The sequence below is a fragment of the Battus philenor genome, unplaced genomic scaffold (genome assembly GCF_028537555.1).
Source record: "Battus philenor isolate CCGP_79_NKW_IND1 unplaced genomic scaffold, ilBatPhil1.0.hap1 SCAF_26, whole genome shotgun sequence".
In the NCBI taxonomy this organism is placed as follows: domain Eukaryota; kingdom Metazoa; phylum Arthropoda; class Insecta; order Lepidoptera; family Papilionidae; genus Battus; species Battus philenor.
The window spans coordinates 824,031-851,286 of NW_027181689.1; the positions used below are offsets into that span (position 1 = coordinate 824,031).

General features: G+C 35.8%; 1 protein-coding gene and 1 long non-coding RNA gene across 2 annotated transcripts in view; both read right to left on the minus strand.

Moving 5' to 3' along the window:
* Positions 1-11,234: 11,234 nt before the first annotated feature.
* Positions 11,235-13,230, minus strand: LOC137925158 (uncharacterized). The gene is made up of 3 exons (XR_011107658.1): positions 13,164-13,230; positions 11,568-11,713; positions 11,235-11,349 (listed from the first exon to the last, which is right to left on the minus strand). It is a non-coding gene; the product is annotated as an uncharacterized lncRNA (long non-coding RNA).
* Positions 13,231-14,714: 1,484 nt separating this feature from the next.
* The window catches only part of LOC137925120 (talin-2-like), a 32,935-nt gene continuing 20,393 nt past the window's right edge, over positions 14,715-27,256 (minus strand). The window contains exons 17-24 of the mRNA XM_068768503.1: positions 25,302-25,460; positions 24,130-24,258; positions 23,342-23,549; positions 21,446-21,540; positions 17,905-18,004; positions 16,316-16,393; positions 15,432-15,541; positions 14,715-14,813 (exon numbers count right to left, since the gene is read on the minus strand). Of these exons, the coding sequence (XP_068624604.1) occupies positions 14,715-14,813; positions 15,432-15,541; positions 16,316-16,393; positions 17,905-18,004; positions 21,446-21,540; positions 23,342-23,549; positions 24,130-24,258; positions 25,302-25,460 (978 nt within the window). The remainder of the gene's footprint in view (positions 14,814-15,431; positions 15,542-16,315; positions 16,394-17,904; positions 18,005-21,445; positions 21,541-23,341; positions 23,550-24,129; positions 24,259-25,301; positions 25,461-27,256) is intronic.

Sequence of the window (27,256 nt, forward strand, 5' to 3'; positions counted from 1 at the left end):
ACATAACTCCTGAAGATGCCCCGTGGAGGGTTGAAACACGTGTTGAGTAATTTGGCGGTGGCGGTTGTGTGATTCGCATTATTTGCCGCATACGCATTTATCAGCAAGCTGGCAGGCGGTGCACTTTATTGCACGACTACCACTGTATGTGCGGAAGTGGCTAAATATTGGTCCTTTTCTTACTGAGAATGGACTTCCGCGAGGTAACGCCTGATTCCATTAAATTAAATTAATGTCTTAAAAAATACCCTTCTCCGTTGCACACATTTTCCGTCGCTTTCGCATAAGCGACATGTGTGTTTGGTTGAAATTTAAAGGATTGGTTGACGTAGTTTCAAGGAGTGGTAAAATACAGGATCTCGGCAAATAAAATTAATACGATAAATAAATTAAATGCAATGCCTTATTTTAGTTTGAATATAGTTCGATAAAGCTGTAAAAGTCTTAGGACTGACAGCATTTCTTCACGAAACATTGACACATTGCAAATAAAATTCAGTATATTCTCTGCACTCGAGTTTTAGTATTAACTCCAAGAGTTTGTCTCCTAAATATAGACTTAAATCTATTTCATATAAAATTTTTAAAACATCAATTCTATGAGACAACAAGACAATATATAAAAATATGATCTTATTCAACTACTGTATGAACATAACTTATATGGTACAGTTGGGCAAATGTCGAACAACATTCTACACTATATTCTGCATATTTCTTTCTACCAGAGCATCAACAACATTTTATTTTATTTCACACTTTAACATCAGTATTCTTGTATTTGATAATAATTATTAAAATTCTTTGCACTTTAATTAATGTCAACACTTTATTACTTAATGCAATTAGGCGTTACCTTGCGGAAGTCCATTCTAAGTAAGAAAAGGACCAATATTTAGCCACTTCCGCACATGCAGTGGTGGTCGTGCAAAGTGTACCGCCTGCCAGCCTGCTGATAAATGCGTATGCGGCAAATAATGCGAACTACACAGCCACCGTTGAGTGAATTAACGGCGGGCGGTGCACTTTGTTGCACGACTACCACTGCATGTGCGGAAGTGGCTAAATATTGATACTTTTCTTACTTTATTATTCACGTGGCCGGTGAAATTACCTCCATCAACGCATTTATTGAATAATACTATGATTCTTTCGCGAACAAGTCACGTACCTTTTTTTAACATGTACCGGTATAAAGTATTTTACATCTATTACTAATTCTTATAAACTATACAGACAGATCATCCGTTGCTACTAGAAGAAATCTGAAATACATTATGCATAACTGTCTGCATGTATCTACTCAGGTCAACCTTTTAGTATCACAACTGCAAGGCTATACTAGGTAAAAAGAAATTGTAATACCTGAAGATGATTTCTCCCATGTTCTCCATTCGTCTCCTTTGCAGCTCTAGAAAGATCTTCAACATTCGCCACAACATCCTTCACGTAATCCTGTAAATCAAATAGTTTATCTATTTAATTTAGACAATTAGAATTTGTTAATGCATTTTAGTTATTCAGGTCCACTATTTCAGAAATAAGCCTAGAAAGTACTTGAATTTACTATCATAAAAGAGTATTTATGTTAAGCGCCATCTGTATCCTGTCTCCTAAAACTTGCTAAATCTGGAAATACCACTTGAGAAGCAATGTATAACCAAATCAAACGCAAACACTTTATTTATTATAGTCATGGCGTAAATATGTTGCGACTCTCTCGCCTGTTTAACGTTCATTGTTCCCAAACGAGAAACTAAGCATCCCTGACGTCACTCCTCACGCACTTGTAGGCATGACCCGCATTGAATATTGTGCTATTCGATTATATCGTGGATCTATGTAACATAGTACAAGTCAACATGTACTATCCCATATACATATATAAAGTTGGCCGGTCATGTTGTCTGCTGGAAACTATATAACTTGCAGAAGAACCAAAGATACTTCACCATCAGGTCCACGACATTAGTCTGGGCGACTCCCCGCCCTCTGCCACAGCGCAGTGCTATATGCTGCAGCTCCTGGGTAGCGTCTTCCAGGTCTCTGAGTTTAGCTGAATCCTGTAATATTAGCAAAAGATATTACAAACTATTATATTCCCGGCATTTGATATGGCACATAGAAGAACAAGACTACTTTATCGCATACTGCTTCTACAACTATACTACTTGTGATCGAAAGGTAAGGTGAAATTGTTAATTTAAACTCCCCGACATTACAAAGGCAGGTAATTTATTTTCCTAAGTCATTAGGACTGTCTATAACATTTGACTAGCGTATGTTTGTCAAAAATTTTAATATTATTCAGCACAGCCCAAACTATTTTGAAAGATATCTCGTGTCTCAAAGTCAGCAAGTTGCGATTGGTCCCAAAATCGCTCAGTTATTAAAAAAACATCAACATATATTACTTATCGTTTACAATCCGACCCTGCAAACTTCGTATTGCTGAAAGTTATTGAACTGCCGCAATCCAACATAAATAAAAAACAACATAAAAGCAATAACATGTTTTAGAATCTTCATTTTATACAGGATGATTGTAAATAAGTGTAAAAGCTTTAAAGATATGAATGTGTCGCGTGCATATCGCGCGCCACTCAAACACGCGTTGCCTAGCAACGAGCTCTTACCCACGTGACCGTCGATCGCATCGCGGCGGCGACGGCAATGAAACGGATAAATGACAGATGGCGCCACAGTAGACGCAGCAAAAGTTTGCATCGCGCTGTTGAGAGTCATCCGCGCTCATTATAAGTGCTAGCGGAGGTGCGGTCAACATTAACTAGAAGCTACAGAAGAACAAGAAGCTACAGTACTACGACCACTCCTACAAATGTATACACAGTAGCTTACATTAACTACACATTCACCCTTTTGCTTTTACTATATATTTGCAAACACCGTGTATCTTTTTCTTTTTAGCCGATGGACGCCCACTGCTAGGCTTAGCTCTTCCAAAGACCACCACCATGATCTGTTCTACGCTGCCAGCATCCCCCGACTTCCCAACATTAACTATATCATCATCTGGCGTTAAAATCAGCGAGGAGACAATAGCCTCCCTGATAGGCGAAAAAGAAACTAGGAAAGAATTCCTCGCTTATTGCAAGAAAATAGTTAAAAACGTTATACAAAAAAATAAAAATCCAAATAAACAATAAGAAATGTGATAAAATGTGACAAAATAAAACTCAAATGTGATATATATTATAGAAAATAAGTAAAAATGTAAAATAAAAATGTAAAATGAAAAATGTAAAAAGAAAAGAGGAAAGAATGATAGATGAACAGAACAAAAGGGTAATAAAGTAGAAATGTAACATGAAAGATAGATAATAGACCGAAAGAGAAAGTAAAATATGAAAGAAGAGAGAGAAAATAAAAAATCATGTGAAAAATCAAATTGCAAATAAAGTCCCTGTCCCACCATAAATAGGGGTACGAGAGGCCCCCAATAGCGGGGGTCATATCATCAGTCCATCTAATGTCTGATGGCTGCCACTCTCTCCACATCAGCGATATGCTCATCAACCTCCACTTTGAACGAGAAATGCACCGTGTATACATTTGGAATATATATACCTGGGGTGAGTTCCTACAATGTGCACTGGCTATGTCTAACACCTTGATCCCAGCGGACAGCTTGTCCGCATCTTGAGCGTATCTTCTTCTCTCTTCCATGGGCAGGTCGGGAGACTCAACGTGTGCCTGTAAAATAAACAAAAACAGTAAATTATGCTTCCATAGGCACCTTCAAAATGTTTACATTTATAAAAGTCATAATGTATATTCGTCTAGCTTGGTCCATTTTACTACTGAGTTAGGAATATTAATTTTACCCGAAAAACCTACCAATTTCATTACAATTTTGTACAAAGTTTTTCTTTGTTCTGTCAAAGATTCTGTTTACCCGTTGACATTTACAACTTTACCTGGATCTCCTTTTCTTACCTTGGGACCTACAATTCAGCACATTATATGTACAGAGTAGAGACGTCACATATATTCTTCACAAATTCTTTCGTTGATTTCTTTCGTCTTTCTCAATATTTTTCCATCGCTTACATATCATCTGCCTTTCATCACCTTTATACCCTTATCTTTGCCTTTAGATCTTATTTTGAATCACAGGTAAATTTTGGTATTACAATTGTTTAAATGGATTTTAAATTTTGGTGATAACTTATTATTTTAGTTCAGTTAGACGATAACAGATGGCGCTGCTGGTCTTTACCAAACTGTATCGTCTTACTTCCCTACGACTTTTATGAAGAAATCGTTGCTGCCCTCTCCTTCATGTCTCTCATCTCCGTCCAAAGGTTGTCTGGTAGAGATCGCCTCGTGCGATAAGACCGCCTCTTGTACCTCTATATCAATTGTTCCTTTTTTTGTTTATTGTCTATGGTGTACAATAAAGTGTAAATAAAAAAACATTTAAATGCCGGTGTCTCTTACATTTAGAACGAATTTTAGTTTAATAAAAAAATGGACTTACCTTATAGATGTCCAAAATTTCTGACGCCAGCTGCCGTATCGGCGAATCTTCCACAACTAAAACGTTTACTTGTCTTCTCCTAACCAGTTTATCATTTTTAATATCACGTTCAAGATCAGCAAGGAGTTTCTCCAACTCTTTCGATTCTACTTCAAGGTCTTTGATGGAGGTGATCAGCTCAGGTTGGGAAGCCATCGGTGTCCAGATGGAAGAGTAATCTTTTACTCTAGATGTCAACTGGTTTGCGGCTAAGAGAAGGATAGCCTGACACTCAGGATGTTGGATAACAGGTGCAACTAGCTATAAGAGAAGAATATAAAATACGAGTATTCAACTTGACGCTAATCTAAAAATCAATCCAAACATTTCTGACTTTAGTTCCAAAAAATAGTTTACGCGGTAGTGACTTTTTCTTAATTCTATTAATATTACATTCCATCAATACATGATGCACATTCTACCTTAGTGATATAGAGCAGTTTGCTGGCAGCATCTGCACATGCACCGCCTGCCTCACACAATGGATCCGCGCGCGAACCGTCGACGTTCTGCGCCAGCGCAGCGCCACGCGCTACCAGCCGCGATGCACAGTCGCCCACGACCTTTGCGCGTGAGATAACCTGCAATATTCTTTTAATCAATTTTAAATACAGATTTGTATTCGAATTCAGATTTGGATTCGGATCCAGATCAACATTCAGATCCAGATTTTACATCAGATTAAGATCCAGATTCAAATACAGATTTAGATCTAGATTCAGATGTAAACACAGACTCAGATTTAGATTGGGATCAGATTGACCTCCGGATTAAAGTTCAGATCCCGATCCAGACGTAGACTCAGATGCAAATTCAGATCCAGATTCTGATCAGATTAAGATCCGTATTTAGATTCAGATCCTGATGCAGATGAAGACGCAGATCAAGATTGAGATCCACATTATGGTTAGATTAAGATTCGGCTTGAAATCCAGATCCAGATGCAGACGCAAAGCAAGTTTCACATTCTGATCAAAAGAAGATTCGTCAAGAACATTCATGTACAGATTCACTTTTAAATTCGAATTCAAATTAAGAATTAGGGTAAAACAGGGTAATGGGGGTCACATAAGCGAGAAATCAAATAAAAATTAATTATAAAACAAAATATTTATTGCAACCGCCTTTAAATATAATATAACTAATATACTATCAATTGAGATCAGTTTCAATCAATTTGGCAATCAACTTTGAAAATTATTCAAGTTTAAAAAAAAAACAGATTTGACTCCCATTGCACCGATATGAGGGTAATGGTGGTCACCCTGGGGGCAATCAGAGTCAATGAAAATCTAGCACATATCACAGACATAACCTTGAGCCGAGTCCCACCCAGTGCATTCCGAGGTAGCCCATAGACCACATGAGGTACATCTGAACCATATCTCATTGTTTCTGCCGAAATTGTTGCATACTGGGCACTTCTTTCCCACATCTTTTAGGTCATCATCCTCATCATGCTGGCACAAATCGTTAGTACCAACATCAGATACAGAGGTTTCATTCGATTCTTGAAGTATTTGACGCTTTACCTTTTCAGGAGTCTTCTTCACTACTTTACTTTTTTTCCTTGGCCTTTACCTTTCCATTTCTTATTTTCTTTCTGTGTTTCTCCTTTTTTCTTTTCTTTCTTATTTTCTTTTTCTACAAGGTTTTCTTTCAATGGCGTTGAAGTTAAAAGTGTTGCATGTTGTTTTTTTCGGCATTGTCTTGTATTAATAATACGTGTCTTCTTTGGTAACTTGATTAAATCATGCAATGTAATTTGACTTGAAGTGCTAGGATCTGATGAGTTAATCGCAGACACTGACTGTTTTGGTGTGCTCGGTACTATGGGATGAAATTCTTTTGATGTGCTCGGAACTGGTGATTATGATTCTTTCGATACATGATCATTCGTGGGAAATGGGAGTCACCCGACTCTCATTACCCACTTCTACACAAATTAGAAAAAAAATGAATGAAAATAAAACTGTAACATATTTACACGCTAAGAACTGCACATCACAATTTTAAATGTCTAACTAAGCACGTGTGAATGTCTTAATCGTATACTGCAAATTATTCGACACTTACCTTTTAATTTACATTGACGAAAAATTAGATCAGCGGAGCGAAAAAACAAAATACAGCCGTATCTCAAAAGTGCGGGCGCCAACTGGTGCGAGACTTTCCAGGCAACGCCTGGGGGCCAGGGCAGGGTAGAGGGCCTCATTTACGAGTCGCTCTCGTGTACTGTTTTGTGGATGTGTGGGTGATTCTCATTACCCACTGACTCTCATTACCCTACTCTCCCCTATTCGTTATCCATAATACGAATCTAGATTCAGGAAAATATCTAGATTTAGAGTAGACATAAGCCCTGAATATATCACAGAAGTATATTTCATACCCAGAACCCAGTTACTTCTGGAAGGGATATCAAGGTGCAGATTTAGATCCAGATTTCGATTTAGATTCGACCAACTTTTGAGCGACATATCTATATAACTAAAAAAAATTAAGACTGTTATACTGATCAACAGCATCTCACCTGTCTCTCCTGTTCTGGATCCACGCTGGAACCAGTAACGTAGAGGAGCTTAGCCAAGCTACCTGCCACTCCTACAGCTGCTTCGTTCAACTTCTGCAAATCAACAAACTTTATTCTTCATAAACCATAACTTCACGAAGAGGTTTTTGTAAAATACTTGCAATGATTGAACCAAGATTGATAGTTTTTTTAAAACATGATCATTAATCATTAACAAAATATAGAGCTATGTCATTCCCTACGTATCTCTATCGTAAAATTCTTGTGCTCCTTTAAAGTTGATGATATTTCCTCATCACCTACAAAAACTTTAATGGAGGCGTTCAGGCATTACCTCGCGGAAGTCCATCCTAAGTAAAAAAAGATCCAATATTTAGCCACTTCCGCACATGCAGTGGTTATGCTACACCGATTAGTCTTAAACACAGACAGCACTAATCGGTGTAACATAACTCCTGAAGATTCCCCGTGGAGGGGTGAAGCACGTGTTGAGTAATTTGGCGGTGGCGGCTGTGTGATTCGCATTGTTTGCCGCATACGCATTTATCAGCGGGCTAGCAGGCGGTGCATTTCATTGCACGACTACCACTGCATGTGCGGAAGTGGCTACATATTGGTCCTTTTCTTACCTACAAAATCTATTCCAAGGAGAACATTGCATTTGGTAGTTTTCCTTTATTCGTATAAATGTTTCCTTTTGATCATTTATATTAATCATATACATGTCTAGAGAAGCATGTCAGAAGAGCTTAATTTATTAAAATCTAGAAACAAATTAATCCAGTTATTGGCATGGTTAAACTTTGACCAAGGTTTAACGATGTGCTATAATCGCTTCCAGATATAAAAAGTCTTCAATAACCTTCGTCAGATCTTATATTAACTTCATATACGTACTTAATTTTTCTAACAACAATCAACTGTAATTCAACTATCATCACTTCGAAGATCCTTTAAAATGTAAAAGATTTTTTGATACTAGTACAGATTAAAATTTCCTCAAGAATTGATAGTTTTAAAGTATACGATCATACCTGTACCAACGACTGGATAATAATTCAAGTAGTTTTGATCCTAGATAAACCTTATTTCCGATAAGGAGACAAAACTTTTGTATCTAATATTACAGAACTAAAAAACACCAGTACAATATTTCTTAATTTGAAAATCTCTGCATCGGATCATGATTGGATAACATTTAATCAACCACTGAATTGTAAAAAATATAAGAATTGATAGATACATACCCCGCGATTGTCTCCTGCTGCTGTACAAAATGCATTTGTGGACTCGCACAAAGCGATTGCATCATCAAGAATAGGTTCTTTCTTCTCTCTAATCTCGTAAGAATGACAAATATCCTTTATATCTGCAATGAAATTATTACAAAAATAAAGTTTATTCTTCAAATCAGCGCTTAGGTAAATCACAACAACCAAGAAATTTGAACGGTGATATTATAGGTAAACATATATTTGAATTACTGAACACTAGTGACATTTGAGATAATGTATTCTTTCCTATCTATTGTTATTATGATTTTGATATTTATTTAATACTCAAGTAAAGCTTATAGATCAATACCGATTTGGAAGATTTCATCATTATGATCGTTTCAGTTATAGAAGTTCTGCTGCTAAACCTCCCCCCCTCTCTTTCGACCTCTCTAGACTTTCAATAGAACCTGTTCAAAGAGGCCTGCATTCAGTGTCTTTAAAATGCTTCAACAAGGTTTTTTTCCCGTTGTCAACGGACTTCTGATGATGAAAAAATTTATAAGAAGTCCGCTCGGAAAAGACTAAGATTGAGATAGTACAAGAAAATTTAAATGGAAAAATAAAAATACTTTAACGAAGAGATTTTCAAAAATAATGTTAATACAATGTCATAAATGTACCAAATAGAAATTATGACAAAAAGTTTGGTGCTATACGTAGTACCAAATTTCATTGTAAGCATTTATTGCTGTTTTATTCAGACTCTAATATACTAGGACTTTGAAAGTATATATAAGTCTTCAAAGATAGACAAACAAAAATACCTACATACTAGATATGGTACTCAGAATATATAATATAAGAACTTAAAATCCATACTATACTTAAAATCTAGGACTAATTTTTTAAAACAATACATTTATAAATCTAACTGCGCTATTTGGTTGATTTTGTAATTAAATATTCCTTACCTTTGACCATTGCTGGGAGCAATTCAAATAGATTTACAACAGATTGGCTCGCAACTTTGTAGTCGATTTTATCAGGATCTATAATTAAAATATCTAATTATATTATTCTATTTGTTTTCATATCAGTCTGAGATGGTGCACGTCCTATGACCCATCATGATCATCTCAACCGCAAGATGTTTGCTGATGGTCATTGGTCTCCCTTAACGATTTCCAATTGCCCTGGTCTAAAGCGTTCTTCATTCAGCGTCTTCCGAGGACCTTAAAAATGTTGTCTGTTCACGTATAGGTGGATTTTCTCTACTTCAGACCCATAACACTTCATCGCCACCCATTGCCACTTCAAATTGCCAATCCTTTGTGATATGTTAGTTGGTATATCTCGTAATTCCTGATTCGATCTTTTAAACAAATCTTACATATAGGCTCAGAGTGAGAGACCACGTTTCAATAGCTATCATCACCGATAACACACATTGGTCATTGGCTATCGTATTTAGGCACTACGATTTTAGACGAGAAGATGAACATCACCTCTGTCCATCCTACTCCTTATTTATTGATTATACTGTCCCCAAAGTTCCCAAGTTTTAGGTTATACCAATGAGGACAGTACACCCGCCGAAGGACAGCTACTTATTTACGGTTGGTCTTGCTCCACCATCTCCGACAGCAGTGCTCATTAATGTGAATGCCCTTTGCGAACTCTACCTGATTCTCTAAACAGGTGATAGAGCTGTAAAGTACACTCACATCTTGTACATCCCCAATAACCCACTAACGATTCAGTCCTTGCCTGGCCTAGATAAACGGGCTCTCATATTAACCGGATATAATACCGGAGTTGTTAGTCTAGAACAGCGATTCCGAAAGTGGTCTATATCGACCCCAAGGGGTCTATGACAAAAAAAATTTGGGGGTCCATGTAATGAAAATGGGGGTCACGATAGTGGATCTCAACACATACACTGATAGTACCTATTTACTTACATCATACTATCTTATAATATCAAAACATTTACATTATTTATAAAAGTACCTATGAAGTAAAAAAAAAATATTATATAACGAAAAAAAGAAACAGTCTGGATATATTAGCCGAGGAGATTTAAGATTAACCCTTACAAAATTGACCACCAAATGTTGATAATTTATTATTAAAGCATCAGGTTCATCCTTCTCACTAAAAATATCGACTTATTGCTTATGTTATTTTATTTATAGTTTATTTTATGTTTATTTAATGTTACGTATATTTTACATAATAGATACAAAATTTTATTTTGAGTTGTTTTAAGTTAAATTCAATTAATAAATGTATAAATTAACATGTGTTGTTACTTTAAGTTTTTAACACTTAACTTCACTACAGTTAGAAATTTACAGGAAATCAATATCAGGTAAGTAGGGGGTCTACCCAACACGGAAAAACATGGCAAGGGGTGTACGACACTAAAAAGTTTGGGGAACTCTGGTCTAGAACATGAACAATGCCTATTGGTAAATGTCGTTATAGTTTTTTTTGTTTTTGGTCCTAGGATTAGCTGAACAAGGATAACCTTCTACTTGGATAGAAACAAACAACATAAAGGCATAGGCCTCCGCGATAGATGATGACTGGTTTCGCGCTGCACACAATGATCACTTTATGAAAATGTTAATGATTACTTTATACATGTAGACGGTTCACTCGTATAGGATCACATACAAAAATAAAACCTACCTAACCTAAAATTCCAATCATTAAGTCTAAACAAGAGAAGACACAGACAAGACACCAATGATGTAAAAAATAATCATAGTTCTAAATTTTAGTATTCAAGTTAGTAAAGAGACAAAAATAAATTTTTCGAAATATTGAACATGAATTTAAAACCAAAGACACGGACGCTAATGTCTGTGGCATATAGATTCTATTAAAAATCATTGAGTTTTGCCAAAATCTCAAGTGTGACTTCAATACGTACCACTGGAAAAGACGAGATGCGATGCTGCCACGCTTGCTAGAGCCACCTTTTCCTCCAGTTCCTGTGCAGCTAGCTGAGTGGCTTCCAATGAAGTCATATCACCACATTCCTCGTTATACATCTGAGAATTTGTTATAAATTATTTTTTATTGTCACACAATAATAGTCCAAGCACATGCCTTTATACGGCATGACAAGGAAAATACAAAAACCAATTTTATAGGTAATAAATTCCTGCATTGGTAATTTAGTTTAAGTTTAAGTAGAGAAATGTTTAAGAAAATAGCCTTCTCTCTCTCTTCGAACTTTGTACAGACAAATGTCTTTTATTTTACCAACCTTTTTAATTTCTTCTTGGACATCGGCAATGTTTTCCTTAGCTGATTCAACAATACTTTTAAATTTCTTTTTCTGTTCTTGCATTTGATTCAAGTCTTCGATTGATCTCTTCGATATTGACGCTTTATGTTCACCCACTGCTTCCACTGAAATATGATTACCCTTCAGTTAGATGGTCTTATGGGTCAATATGACCATGAAGTCAGATCATAAGAGATCAAACCAAGTTGTACATAGGTTCTTGGGTCTTAGATGTAAAAGTCTTAAAAGGTTGAATATATAGACCATTTGCTGCAAATGTATGATATACCCTAGACTAAGAAAGTGACTAATATATAACTACTTCCGCTATGCAGCAGTAGTCGTGCAATGAACTGGTCGGTGTAACAAATCCTGAGGGTGCCCCGTGGAGGGGTGAAACACGTGTAGAGTAGATTAACGGTGGTACTTGTGTTTCGCATTGTTTGCCGCACGCGCATTTATCAGCGGGCTGGCGGGCGGTTCACTTCATTGCATGACTACTACTGCATAGCGGAAGTAGCTATATATTAGTCTCTTTCTTAGTTAAGATGGACTTCCGCGAAGTAACACCTGAATCTAGTAGATCATTACAGAATTTTAAAGCCTAGCACAGCGGGGCTATGTTTCAACAAGATAACACTACATTCACTACATCTAATGAGTGTTTTAGGAGTTTCAGAGAAAAGTTAAACATTTCGTTTACAACTCGCATCACTGGGACATTCCGTACACACGTCAGCGATGTTATTTAAAAAAAAAAACAAATTTCCACTTATTTACTATATTCTAAACATAAAATTGATTCCCTAAGCTTTGTACTTTTTTTTCTATGATTTGATTTTAAATCATCTCATCTTAATGGCCTACTGTGGGGTTCAAAAGACATGTAAATCATATTATTGCACCATTCTCGATTAGTAGAGAAAATAGATGCAGAGAACATCGCGACATTGGTGAGTAAAGAGAAGTGTTGATAGACCTTTTTGGAGTTCTTCAAAAAGATAATAGGAAAAACAATAAAAAGCTATAAATAAATAAAAGATAAGAAGAATAATGAAAATAATAAAAGAGTGTGAAAAATTTAGCTGATAATGTTAATGTTTACATTTACATTAAGTGCTATTATATAGACAAAATAAAATAAACGGAAATTAAGAATAAGTAAATTGTGAAACAGATAATAAATGTAATAACTGTAAAAGTTGCAGAACTCTAGACGGAAGGGAAAGGAAGTGTGGTGATGTATGGAAAAGAATAGAAGATATTGCGAAGGAAATTAGAAGAAAGAATGAAAGACGTTAGAAAATACGAAAGATAAGTAAGAAAATTAATTAAAATTCTTTCAAAAATAACAATGTAAAGACCTTGTTTACCCATGATAGAAGTTTATTAAAAGGCCCCAAAATGGCACCATTAAAAATCAAATTATTGATATCTATAGTCTTATCTACTAGATGCGGGCAGTATAACACCGAACCGCCATTATTGTTTATCTGTTTATGTATTGCGACAAAAATCAAGTACTAATAACACGATGTAAATAAATCTCTTATTGTAATTAAAAAGACAACTTACAAGACCCTCGTAGATTTTCGATGGCATTGTCCAACTCTATCTTTTCTTGACCCAATTTATCTTTGACATCCTTCCTCAGTGGATCTTGCAGAACAGCTGCCCAGGTGTCTTCTAGTCTACCTGCTTCGTTGGATATAATGTCCGTAGATTTCAAAAGGGCAGACCGGCAATTGGAGTCATCGATTGTTGATGCTGTCAGCTGAACATGTATACATTATTATTTGAATAGGGAATGTATTAATGTATATATATATATATGAGGCCAATTAGGTGGACCGGCGAAGTCGCTGTAAGTGAGTAAATAACTCAGCGGTTGATATGGCACACGCACGTACCTGAGCAGTAGTGAGGAGGGTTTGTGCAGCGTCCGCCACCTGTGCTCCTCCCTGGTCCAAATCCGCTCCCTCCTTTCCTCCTGTGCTTGCAGCGAGCGAATACACTTGCTGCAGCAGTACGGACGCCTTGTGGCAAACTGTCTTCGATTTCTCCACGATCTATAAAAATCGTTTTTTTTTTTAATTTATTTTAATGTTACTTCAAATGTCGCCGATAGATGGCGCTAATAGTAGATTACGTCACATTTAACAACGCAGTGATTATGTTTATAATATGACAATAAATGGTGATTATTTAAACTACGAAGAATCCACGGTTTGCCTGGGTGTTACAATCGATTCTAAACTTCAATGGAAGCCTCACATTGAGTCTCTTGCGGTCAGGCCTAGTGTTGCAGCTTATGCCGTTAGAAAGATAAAACGCTACTATGATATTGCTACAGCTAGGATATTCTGTATTTAAGTTATTTCTACACCATTATGTCCTGTGGATTGATGCTATGTGGTAGAGGTGCAGATATTGACAATAGTTTTACGGTTTTATTGGAACTGAGTTCACAGAACTGTAAGGTTAGTGAACTTATAAAAAAAACACCTGGGCGGTCGTACTCCAAATGCAGGATTACGTTTGCAGACAGCTGTACACGAATAGAGGGGAATAGTGTTATTGATTAAGTGGCTTTGGATGGCAGCGTGGGCCACTTGGCGAACAAAGAAAGGATCTGGATTTTCCCCCGGATCGCATTAGCCGTGGTGTGGTGTATAATTTTTTTCTCTATTGTGTAGAACGCGGCGTCGTGTGTGGTGTGTCGCAGATGCAGTGGCTGTTAAGGCTGTTGATGCAGTGTTGCGAGTGTCTACACCGTATGTGGTGATGCGTTTGTTTTGACCCTGTGATGATAGTGACAAGTATGTCTTTAGGAAACCTCTTGATCTTGGATGTGTATATTCATCAACATTGCCCATATTTATACCGATTCAATGTTTAAACAATAAAAATCGACAGCCAATCAAAAGTCGAGAATTATTGTAGTGCGCTCTCTTTCGCACGATGTATTTAGACAAGTATATTTCTGTGGGATTCCCCTTTTCGTTGCACCGCTGACGATGTCGTCATGTAGCTCCTACATGTTTTTATTTTGCGAATGTAGTAGTATATTATAACGTAGTAGATTATCGTTAATTAATATAGTTGTGTTACAAATAAAAAAACGAGTCATACCAAATTCTCAGTATGTATATCAATGTTGGGATTGCAAGCGTGGGATATATCGCTTGTGACGTCCACGTATTTCGATATAGAATCGTAAGCGCTCTGAAATAAATAAAAATTATAATTAAATCTAAAACTTAAGTATTTTTACCTTATTCTTATTAAATTCTTCAGTTTTACTAGAATTCGTAACATAGTTTCCAGAATTTATACAATGAATAAACACTTATTTTAAGAATTTTTGAAAAGTTTTCTTAAACTACGCTTTATAAATTATTTTAGTTAAAAGCAAAAAGAAAAAAGTAAAATAAAAAATGTAAATGAAAAATGTAGTAATCTAAAAGTGAAGCCGAAGTAAGGAAGGTGACTTAAGATAGAAATATAAGGAATGGTAATAACAACATTGTCCCTGCGTACTCAAGACAGGGGAATGTACTTGATGTCCCCAATAATTAGCAACAAAAAAATAGAAAAAATATGTACATGTATGTACATAAAAGAACAAGAGTTTCTGATACTTGATACGAGATGGCGTTAGTGTAGTCATAACTTAAGCTGTCGCCGATAGATGGCACTGTTAATAATTTTTCGATTTTATAGTTAATAAATACAAATATTCGAATTTAATATGAAAAATTGTCCAAACATCTTGCGGAATATCAGATGATCAACAAACACTTTCACAGATAAAGTAAATTAGCAATTATTTGATTATCTTACCTTAGCCTGACCCATTTCTGCTTGCGACACTAGTTCCTCAGTTGCTTTACACAATTCTTTCAGCATCTTCACCACTTTATTTCCATCATCCATCAGTCCAGCTCTGGAGCCTGAAAAATGATTGTAAGAAGTCAATTCTAATTCTTGTTTTTACATTATAATAAAAGGTTGGCTAGAATTGCGTGCGAATTTTAAAGTACTACCGTTTGTAAGTTTTTCGTTTTAGAACTGCCTAATTTTAAAGCCTTCGCAGCATAATCTAGTTACTACTACCAAATTGGTTTTCCTGTTTACGCCAGTAAAACCGACGATAATTGCCCAGCTCAAAATCAACACTAAGAAATGTACAGGCCGATATTGTATGACCTACATATGTGCCAGATTTCATGGTTTTCCCGTCTAGATTGAAACACATGGAAACAAAATTTCAATGTATTTAATAACCATCATAATATCACCTGATAGACGTTCACTGCAAGATATAGGCTTCTCCCAAAGATCATCATTACCAGTCTTGTGGTGTCCGTGTCCAAAGATTTTTCACGACCTTGACTAAACCAATAGACCACCTGATGGAGGGCTTACCCCCACCGCATTTATCGGCTGATGGTCGTTACTCAAGAACCTTTCAATTCAAACTGCCGTTGGCTGGTTCTATTGCGGGTCTCCTTCTTGATTCGATCCATGGGCTTACTACATTGTATATATATATATATATATATATATATATATATATATATATATATATATATATATATATATATATATATATATATATATATATAATTTCTAACGCTTTATAATTTATTTTTAGTAAAAAAAAAACCGCTCAAATTAACAGCCTTCCGTTTATTTATTACTTTTATCATGTAACCATAACATACCTCTTATGATGTTACCCAAATATTCGGGTATTGTCTGAACAGCTACTTCAGCGTCTTCATAATTAGGATTCACAGGATCTGAAATTACAAAGTTGCTTATTACACCTTGTCGACTCTTATCCGAATGGATGTAAGCAGAGATTTACGAAAGTAGGTGGTTAATAAAAATTTAAAATTTAACATTGGTTGTGTGATGTCACAGTATTTCCTTTCAGACTCTTTATATAAATACATAAATATATACACAAAAATAATAAATTAGTCTCTTCTTTCTTCTTCTTTTTTATAATTAAGAACTCACTAGTGGAGCTAGATCAGAGGTTCGAAACCTTTTTTGCGGATTGTTCCGTTTCAAAATTATGTTCCTTCCGGTGCAGTTACATTTCTACCGTACTCGTAAAACTCGGGAAAAAAAATTGAGGCTTTTATCTAATTAAAATATTATCTAGCATGTATTGATAGGTTAAGTCAAACTAAAATTTTTGTTTTTCACTATCGAAGGCAGATAAAATTTCGAGGGCCCTCGTTAATTGTAAAACCTGGTTGTTTTGTCAAATCAACGTAGACCGCGAACTGAGAACCCACAAGGGTCCAAGTGGACTTAGAAGGATGTCCGGTCCTGCGCTGCTATCATCCAGTGACTTTTTGAGACCTTATCCATGTCGTGATCCACCCAGTTGTTACTTTTTTTTTAAATGACTGTCGCTATTGGAGGCCTCCTGTACCCCTGACTTATTTATGGGTTAGGGAGTTTTATTTACTTTTAATAATTTTCTAACATATTATTTTATTACTGTGCACTTCTTCCATGCATTTTAAGATCTTTCATTCTCTCCTTATATTCTACATTTCATCTGTCTTGCCGTTTCATTCCATTTTCCTTCTTTTCCGATTCCTTTCATCTATTACCTCGTTTCTCAGTTTTTTACAATTTTAATCCACCTAGTTACATAGTTGGGGACCTCCCGTTCGTACCTTTCTTGGAAGGGCCGGGTTTCTTTACCAATAAATCTACTTTTCACTTCTATGATTTTTTTTCTCTCCTTTTTTCCATCACAATCTATTTCTCTTCAAAATATCTCACATTCCTCTGGCTTACTGGACTTCTTCTATACATCACCTTTCTTACTTCACCTTCGGACCCAAAACATCATATTAGGTTTCCTTTTAATTGACAGCACAAATTAATTCTTATCTTTGGCTATGTACATCTTATTTTTCTGTCTAATAACATTGTTATATCAAAATTGTGGTTCTTATACAATTATACAGTTAATACAATTTTTAACTTGAGTTTAGATTTTTTGTTGTTTATTTAATACATTTGAAGGTGTTACTTAGTTGACAGATTTTATGATTAGATTTACAATTATTATTTTTATGCATTTTATCTAAGTATATCTGGTCTTGAACGACCCTGATTTATTGTAACTTTTCCTCTTGTCACCTTCTTTATAGTGCGGTTTTTTTTTAAAACGTTGGGTAACACTCTTCGCCCAAAAGTGGGACATAAATATCGTTATGGCGTTAGATGAAAATAAAAAGAATCAAATAGAAGGCAGTAAGCTAAATGCAGAAGCAAAATTTACCAGATGCTTGAACAAGAGAGGCGACGGCTGCATTGAGACCCGCCAACTGCTGCGGCATAGCCCTTTGAAGTTCTGTATCTCGAGCAGACTGCACAGGTGGCTGTGAAACAAAATATATATTACAACTAAAATCATAAATTATCCACTCACTCCCTCTTATCTCAAATCAAGGTTTCAATTTCTTCATGATACACATGAGAGGTCTTTGAGATCATCAGATAATCTGGAATTAAAAATACCGGTGCATTCTTCCTCGTTTATGGCCCAATCATTCACCACGCAGGCCGTTCGATTGTGGAATGATTTACCGCTGACAATAAGACGTGCCAAGTCACTACCTATTTTTAAGAAAATGGTTAAAAATTATTTACTAAATCTATGATTATTTATACCTTCATTCATTACTTTTTTCTTCCTCTGTTTCTTTATTTTATTCGAGGCAAGTGCGATCCAAATCAGTTTGATGTTTTTATTTATTATTGTATTATATTTATATTATGTATTAAACCTTTTTTATTATAAGTGTTATATACGTACGTATGTATGTCTATGTATGTTTATGTATATTTATGTTCATTTGTTTGTGAATATGTAATTTTTCTTTGTACAAGTGAACTACCCTTTATAAATACTATTATCTTTTCCTTACTATGGTTGTCTGTAAGAGATTGCTTTGAGTGATAAGACCGCCCATTGTACTTTTCTGTATATTATGTATCTTACCGTGTACAATAAAGAATATTAAATAAATAAATAAAATTAGCTTAAGTATCAACAAGCATCATACAGGGTCTTAAATCGCGTCTCTGATAGAAGACCTGAAAATTCCAATAGGTTTTTGTAAAGTTACGTACATAGACCACATGATCAGTGGTACTCTAGCGGTAGAAGACTGAGACAGATCTTAGGTTCGATTCCCCAGAATACCATCTTATATAATTCACACTATGTCCACTAATCATATAGGATTGTCATATAAACAAGTTTCCAGAGTATGGACAGCAGCTTCATCTGCGTACCATAATACCACACTGCAATCGCCATCCCGGCGTTCCAGCGTTGCGATTATGGTATATCCCCCCCCCCCCTCATAGATATCTTAGGAATCCTTGCCCGTGAGCATCTTTGGGTGATTGATATTCGGAAGAAGACATTGGAAATGAAAAAAGTGAAAGTGGAGCAGAATCGTCGGAAGATAGTGAAATATTTACAAGGCGATTTCGACGTTGCATCTTGAAGACTGTTTTGCTTCATACCATACGAAAGGAAAATACTGAATACCAAAGAGAATGAAAACAAACAAGTATATAAAACAAACAAATTTTGTATTTATCTCTGTATCTTCGAAATTTCATGAAAGTAAGGGTTGTAATATTTACAATTCATAATTTCCCGATAATGTCAAAAACGGCCGCCGACAAGCCAAGTAGTCCGAATTAGCGCTGCCGGCGCCAAGCGAATAAATTGTTACGAAGCGTGCGGACGGCAAAATGTTATATAGTTACTTCCGCTATGTAGCAATAGTCGTGCATAGTGCACCGCCCGCTCCGAGCAGGGGTGAAAAACATGTTGAGTGGTTTAACGGTTGTAGTTGTGTAATTCCCATTGTTTGCCGCATGCGCATTTATCAGCGGGCTAGCGGGCGGTGCACTTTATTACAGGACTACTGATACATAGCTGAAGTAGCTATATATTAGTCCTATTCTTACTTAGGATGGACTGCCTTCAAGTAACGCCTAAATCTATTAGAGATATATGGGTTGAAACCCTAATAAACTGTTATCATATATTATCATTATTATGTTAGAAAGATTTATAATTTGAAATAATTTTGTTAAATTTAAATTGTTATATACCATTACATACTTGTAAAAATTATACATTTCTCTAATGATATGTGTAAGACTAGGCGTGTTTGTGACTACACCCGCGTGGAATTTAACAGAAAAAATTTTTGTTTAAATTTTTTTTTGTTTAATATTTCTTCTAAAATAAAAAAAATACTAAGTTACTCTGTATTACATCAGCTACCTGCCTTTATAAGTACCGTAAAAATTGATCCAGTCATTACATACATAAGCCAAAAAAAATACAGACAGACGGTAACTTTTATAATGTAATTTTAATTTAGGTACCGTATATAGGGTCATGTGCATGTAGTGATAAGCGGTTATTTTAATATAACAGACACTCTAATTTTATTTATTCGTATTTATATAAATATAGCACGCATGTTTGCACAAGTATTCCATAAATAGCGCCATGAATATTGGCATCCGATAGTAGATAAAGCAGTTCCGTTCCATAAAAACAATGAATGAAGTTTCAACGTTTCTTTGTTTTACAGAGCAACCCCATTGTTTCTAATAAATTCTACAATTGGTTTGAATTTCAGACATATCTTATGTACTCTTGCCTATATCTCATCGATCACTTAAAATAGAGTGACATAGATGTAAAGACGACAACAGGCTGCATAAATTACTGCGCGATGCGAAACTTTCTTTGCAACAGAATCGCTGTTGATATATTCGATGAAGTCAGAGATCTCTATTTCGAACGCGGATAAAGACGAGAGAGCGCACGTTTGGAAGGAGATGCCTTGATGGCGGTAGCTGTCAACAGTCTGAGAGCTGATCATGATGCCTTGGCTAGTGTTTTTAGCCTTGGCTTTGACCAACATGGCAAGAAGCTACTGTGATGTCCACAACTGTTTGTCGTGGAGGAATATGAGCGGAGGGTTAGTTCCGCTGTCGAGAGGTCCCTAGGAGGCCTTTTCTTGTTGAGGGGGGTTTGAAGAGAACTTGCGTACAGCAGAAAAAGGCAGCCTTTCCAGCACTTGCGCAGTAGGAGAGTTAGAATGCAGCATGGAGAAACCTCTTCCTCTTGCCACAAAATTTGGAACGTTCCTATTTATATATACTGTTGTATATACCTTTCTCGGTCACACACATCATCCTTCGCTCTCACACAAACGACACGTGTTATTGGTTGTAAAGTAGGGATTGTGATTGGTTGTGTAAATAAATTTAGTTCTAGAATTCGTTAACTTTGTTGTAAGGTTAGTTACCTATATTTATGTTTAACCTATATTTTCTTAACTGTTTTTTACCCATCTTTTTTTCTTTCTTGAAGTGCCTCTCCAACTAGTGGAGGTTGGCTATCAGCTTCCTGCTCTCTACCTTATTTTTGGTTCTGCGTAATAGCTCAGCAGCGCTGGCGATTCCGGTCCCCTCTCTAATGTTACGAAGCCACGACTTCTTTCTCCTACCAACCTTCCTTTTACCAGCGACCTTTCCCATCATGATAAGTTGAAGGAGATTGTATCGTTGGTGTCGAAGAACGTGTCCCAAGTAAGCGATTTTCCTTCTTTTTACTGTGAGTGTTAGTGCGCGTATATGGCCGATTCGTTTCAGAATTATTCATTTTTTATTATTTACCCATAGTCTAGTTATTAAGTAAAGATTAGCAACAGGTATCAGGTAAAACATATTAAGTTCACAATTGAACCGATTGAATTTTAGAAATAAATAGAGATTACCTTATCTAAATCCTTCTCCGCTTTTCTTATACAATTTTTTGCTGCAGAGACTTCTTTCGCAAACTTTTTCTTCGACATTTCTCTTGCGTTTTCTCCTGGAAAATGTATTTATTATTTTAAGCTTTGTTATGTCGATTAATTTACGAATCGCTCATCGTTGTGTCGGTGAAGATAAATATCTCTCTATATTTAATAGAATCAGGCGTTACCTTGCGGAAGTCCATCCTAAGTAAGAAAAGGACCAATATTTAGCCACTTCCACCGATTAGTGCTGACTCTGTGTTTGGCTCTTATTTCTCTGTGTAACATAACTTCTGAAGATGCCCCGTGGAGGGGTGAAACATGTGTTTAGTGATTTGACGGTGGCAGTTGTGTAATTCGCATTGTTTGCCGCTTACGCATTTATCAGCCGGCTGGCGGGCGGTGCACTTTATTGCACGACTACCACAGCATGTACGGAAGTGGTCATATTGTTCCTTTTCTTTCTAACTTTTTTTCTTTCAACAATTCAGGTTCTAGTAGGAATCTAACTTATTTAGAAATATTTTAGGCGATTTCCAGTAGAGATCACAGGCTTCTGTGTTACTTAACCTAGTACACCTTTGATTATTTCAACGTATGTTCAGACATCTACAGCATCGTTTTTATTTCATACTACCTATGCCAACTTCTTCTTTCTTTTAAGTAAATTAGCTAAGTTATTCCTTATTATATTAGCTACATGCCAGTATAAGTTACGTCGAAATCGGTCCAGTCATTTCAGAGATTAGCCGGGACAAACAGACAGACAACAATTTAAAAGGTAATTTTGGTATATGTCCCGTATATATCAGGGGTGGCCAAACTACGGCTCGCGAGCTATATGCAGCCCTTTGAACGATTATTTTGGGCTCCGATTGATTGTCGATTTATTTCAATTTTTAAATTTATATAACTTATGTGAGATCCTGGGAAATCGAAACGAATTACTGGTGTGAACAATTATTATTATTCCCCCATGAAATTAGCGAAATCCAAACGCCGAACATTATTACCTACCTGCATCTTAAGTATTATTAGGAGTGCTGTCATATACCTGTGCCATTATATCTAGCTTCAGAGCACATATTTTGTACTTTTTATTAAATCATACCAATAATTATGATTTTTCTTTAAAATCTTTTGTGTGTTTTAAATGCGTATTCAATTGCAGCTCGCGAAAAATTTCAAATTTCGAATAAGGCTTGCAACAGTAAAAAGGTTGGCCACCTCTGGTTATTTAAATTTTACAAACAGACACCCAAATTGTGTTCATTTGTGTAGATAACGACGCAAATGTATCTCAAATACGAATGCAAGTCGTCTATTTCACTGTTACTTCTGTCGTCGATACATTTAGTACGTAATTAAAAGAATTTTTATTTCGCAAACTTCGTCCATTGCAAAGTTGAAAGACATTGATTCTTTATACGTTCATATTGCCCGGGAACAAGTTTAACGTTTTTTTTTTTCTCTTAACATGGCCAAAATATCTCAAATATATTAGTGAATACTCCCTGAAGACTTTTACTAGAACCTTCCATCGTAAAGTTTGGCGACTTTGACTTTTAAATCATTTATTCTCTGGAAAACAAATCTCACCGCAATTTTTATTTCGCTTCGACATTTTTATATATACATATATCCCCACTACAAAGTATGCACCTCCCCCAAAGATATCTATGGGAGATATACCATAATCGCCAAACTATGCAAGTCGGTTGGTGATGGCAGTGTGGTATTATGGTATACTGAGTACGCTGCAGTAATTTCCTTCTCTTTTCAGTCATGTGCACTTTTTAGTTTTGAAGAAATTCCACTTACCCTATAAAATTAAATAACAATTTTAAATTGGAAATATTTTTCAGGTTTACCAACCATTTTCAAATCCACAGGCATCTTTCAAAGCTTTGATAGCAGAATGCAAGTCCCTTTCGCGAGCTTCGATTCTGCTCTTCCAGCTTTGGGAAGGCTTGCCCAGATTTCTACAGCTGGAAGACAACTCATCGGCTGCTGCAGATAGTTCATATGTAGCAAACTGCAGCGTTGATTTGTACATTTTCTTGTCCAAAGCCAATTCGGTATCCTGGAACAATATTGTTATCATTGTATATACGGAAAGATATATATATACAGTAATACCCCGCTTTACGCGAGGGCTACGTTTCAAAAAAAATCGCGTTAACTGAAATTCGCGTATAATGATTCTAGGAACACTTTATGCAATACATACTCTTATTTTTTACGGAAAAATACATCTATTGTCTTTTGGGTAACGTTTTGTTTACGTTCTTGTAAAATAAGTTCATAACACCCAACACTGTTTTTAATTGTTTGACAGATGGTCAAGACACCATAGAGAAGTTGATGACTACATTATATTTACACGCACTCTTTCGCGTAATTCGAGGCATTTGAGCGCGAAATTTGCAATTCGCGTTATAGTGAAACCGCGTATAACGGGGTCGCGTAAAGCGGGGTATTACTGTATACTCTTAGAAAGAAAATTATTATTAGGATATATGCTCCACAGACATTAAAGTCCGTGGCTTTGTTTTTATATTTACAGTGTTATAATTAAAAAATAAGTCTCTTAATCTATTTTAACGACGCCTTAACAATGTTCAGCTTTTAAGATTGCGTTTCATGCCATTCCTCATCCATACTCCATATTGCTTCCTCAGGCTGTACGCCAGTATGGTGGGTATATTCACCACATCGATGAACCTTGAGATCGCATCTTGAGTCTCGTCCGTGTAATACACGCACGTGTAAAGTGAAGTGAGTAGAAAATACTGGTGTAAAGTGATATGTTTATTTATTAATATAAAACACTTTTTACACAAATTTAATAAAATGACGAATATAATGTCGAAGGCATTCAACAGTTAAGAAACAAGTTAATATCGTAATATACGAAAATAAAATCAAATTGAGAAGAAAAATAATCAATCACAAAAAAACATCTTATTTATTTATATTAATGGCTAATATTTACTATAATTATATATAAATATACCATAACATATATATTTAAATATCTACATATACTATTAATGTAAACATAATAAATAATAAAATCAAACTATCGTGATGATGCCGTCAGCTTGTCAAGCGACATTTCGAACCTTCGCTTTGAATGCGCAAAAATTTCTGATCATCCTAACATCGAGGGTTAGCGCGTTGCAAAGAAGAATAGGTTGTATTGCGAAGGAGTGAGTAAAGTCGATACTATGGCAGACATTTAAGTAGACCATTGCTCGAGGAGCGAAGTGTTTTTATGTGTGAATTGGCTACGAACTAGATTTGAGATATTTAATCGAATCAGGCGTTACATTGCGGAAGTCCATCGTAAGTAAGAAAAGGACCAATATTTTGCCACTTCCGCACATGCAGTGGTTGTCGTGCGACAAAGTGCACCGCTCGCCAGCTCGCTCATAAATGCCACTCGGTGTTTGGTACTAATCGGTGTAACATAACTCCTGAAGATGCCCCGTGGAAGAGTGAAACACGTGTTGAGTAAATTAACGGTGGAGGTTGTGTAGTTCACATTGTTTGCCGCATACGCATTTATGAGTGAGCTGGCGGGCGGTGCACTTTGATGCACGACAACCACTGCATGTGCGGAAGTGGCTAAATATTAGTCTTTTTCTTACTTAGATTTGAGATGTTAAGGCAGGTAAATCAGCCATTTTATCTTAGAACGGTAGATTACATTTACAAGTTTTTTTTTATCCACTGAACCGTTATGATATGGATTACATACAGCCAGTGTTACAAAGCTTATTTATACAAAATTTCTAATATATCTGTTACATGGTTATTAAATATATCTTACCTGAGATGTAATGAGTAATTTCTCGGCAGCATTGGACAGTTTTTCCCCAGCTGCCGCCAGCCAGGAACAGTCATCACCTTGTTCTGACTTTGCCATATCATTCATCTCGTCCAACAACTCCAAAGCCTTCGATCTTGCAACCATCGCCAACTCTTCTATCTGTAATAAATTATTGTTATATATATATATATATTTATGACCCCCGAATTGAGAGCCTCTTGTACCCCCTATCTTGTGTGGGACTTCAACATTATTTAATTTTTTCACATATTTTTTATTTTCATTATCGTCTTTCATACGTCGTATGATCTTTCGTTCTTTTCATTCTTGCCACAATTCTTCTGTCTTTCCCTTTCGCTCTGCAACGCCTTTCATACATCCCTCATTACTCTTTTACATTTTTATTATTTTATTTCTATATAGGATTATTACAATATCACTTAGTTTTACATTATTATTTTTTACTATATATATTACTATACTTATTATTTTTCTACAGAGTGGGAGGAACTCTACTTTGGTTTTTTCTTCTCTTAACAGGGAGGCTATTGATTCCTCTCGGATTTTCACACCAGACCGACACTCGAAGTCGATTTTTATTGTTATATTAGCATCAATGTGATCGTGTAATAAAGAATTTTACATATTGTGAACACTCGATTCTTCATCATCATTCATTCCAGGTGAACAATGCTACAAGTCCTGCACTGCCCATGTCCAGTTTCTTCCCACGATCTTCACTATGTCATCGGTTCCCCTAGTGGGAGGCGTACCTATGTGTCTATTGACTTGTGGTCGACATTCGGGTTCCTTTCGGATCCAATCGCCCTCAGAACGAACGATGTGCCTCCCCCCCCCCCCACTACCTCTTCAGATAAACAATACTTTGAACTACATCTGTGATCTTGATTCTTCTGCGGATTTCCACACAATTCTTCTTCTTTCCAGCTTTCAGGTCCAACTAGTAGAGAGCCTACCCACTATGCGTCTACCTGATCATTAAAATGTATTCGTACCAGACGAATATATGTCTTGTTGGTAGATATAGACACAGAATATTTATTTGAACTGGCAAAGCATTCGGATAACTCAATACACCATTACCTCACTTCGCGTCGTGGTTACGGGTACGTTCCAGAAAAACACGAAGCAAATTGAAACACCGCAAAGTGAATTAAGATTTTCTATAGCAAACCATGTAAAGATCGAAGATCGGTTCCATGGTTACTAAAATACTATATTATAAAAAGAAAATTTAACAAAGTGAACATTTAAATAAACAAAAATAATTTAACTGTCAATAAATAAATTTGAAAAATATTTACCTTTTTTGTAACAAGAAACAACACGTAAAAATTTATATAAATTTATTATTCTCTTTTAATACAGACACTACATTACTACAACACACTACGTAACTGAAACTGAACTCTAAAATTAGCAAAACGTAGTGAAAATAAAACTGTATTCAAATTGCGTTGTTTTTAGTTAGAAAGGAAATCCCCGAGTTTTGATGGTATGGCGCAATTAGAAACAAAAGTGTTGCCACCTTTTAGAAAAAAAAAGAAAATTTCAAAAAAAAATTAAAGTCTCGAATCCAAAACAACGCAACCTCGAAAATTGAACGACGAACAGTAAAAATTAGTACTAATTAAGCAGCGACGCAACTTAGAAAAAAACGCAAAACAAAACGTTGCAAAGCGAGGTATTGGTGTATGTTGCGTTTGGTTAAATATAAGAAGATTTATCTACACTGTGATAATGTAATATTGTTGAAATAAAGTTAATTATATCATAGAATAACTTATCAAGTTAAGTTTATTTTTGTTTATATTTCAATTAAGACACTAGGAAGATTTTCATGAATGAAATTGCTAAATATAATATTAAAATCGACAATTTTCTCTCAAAGAGATCACAGAGTAAATCAAAACAGCTGTACCTATCCGTGAAAC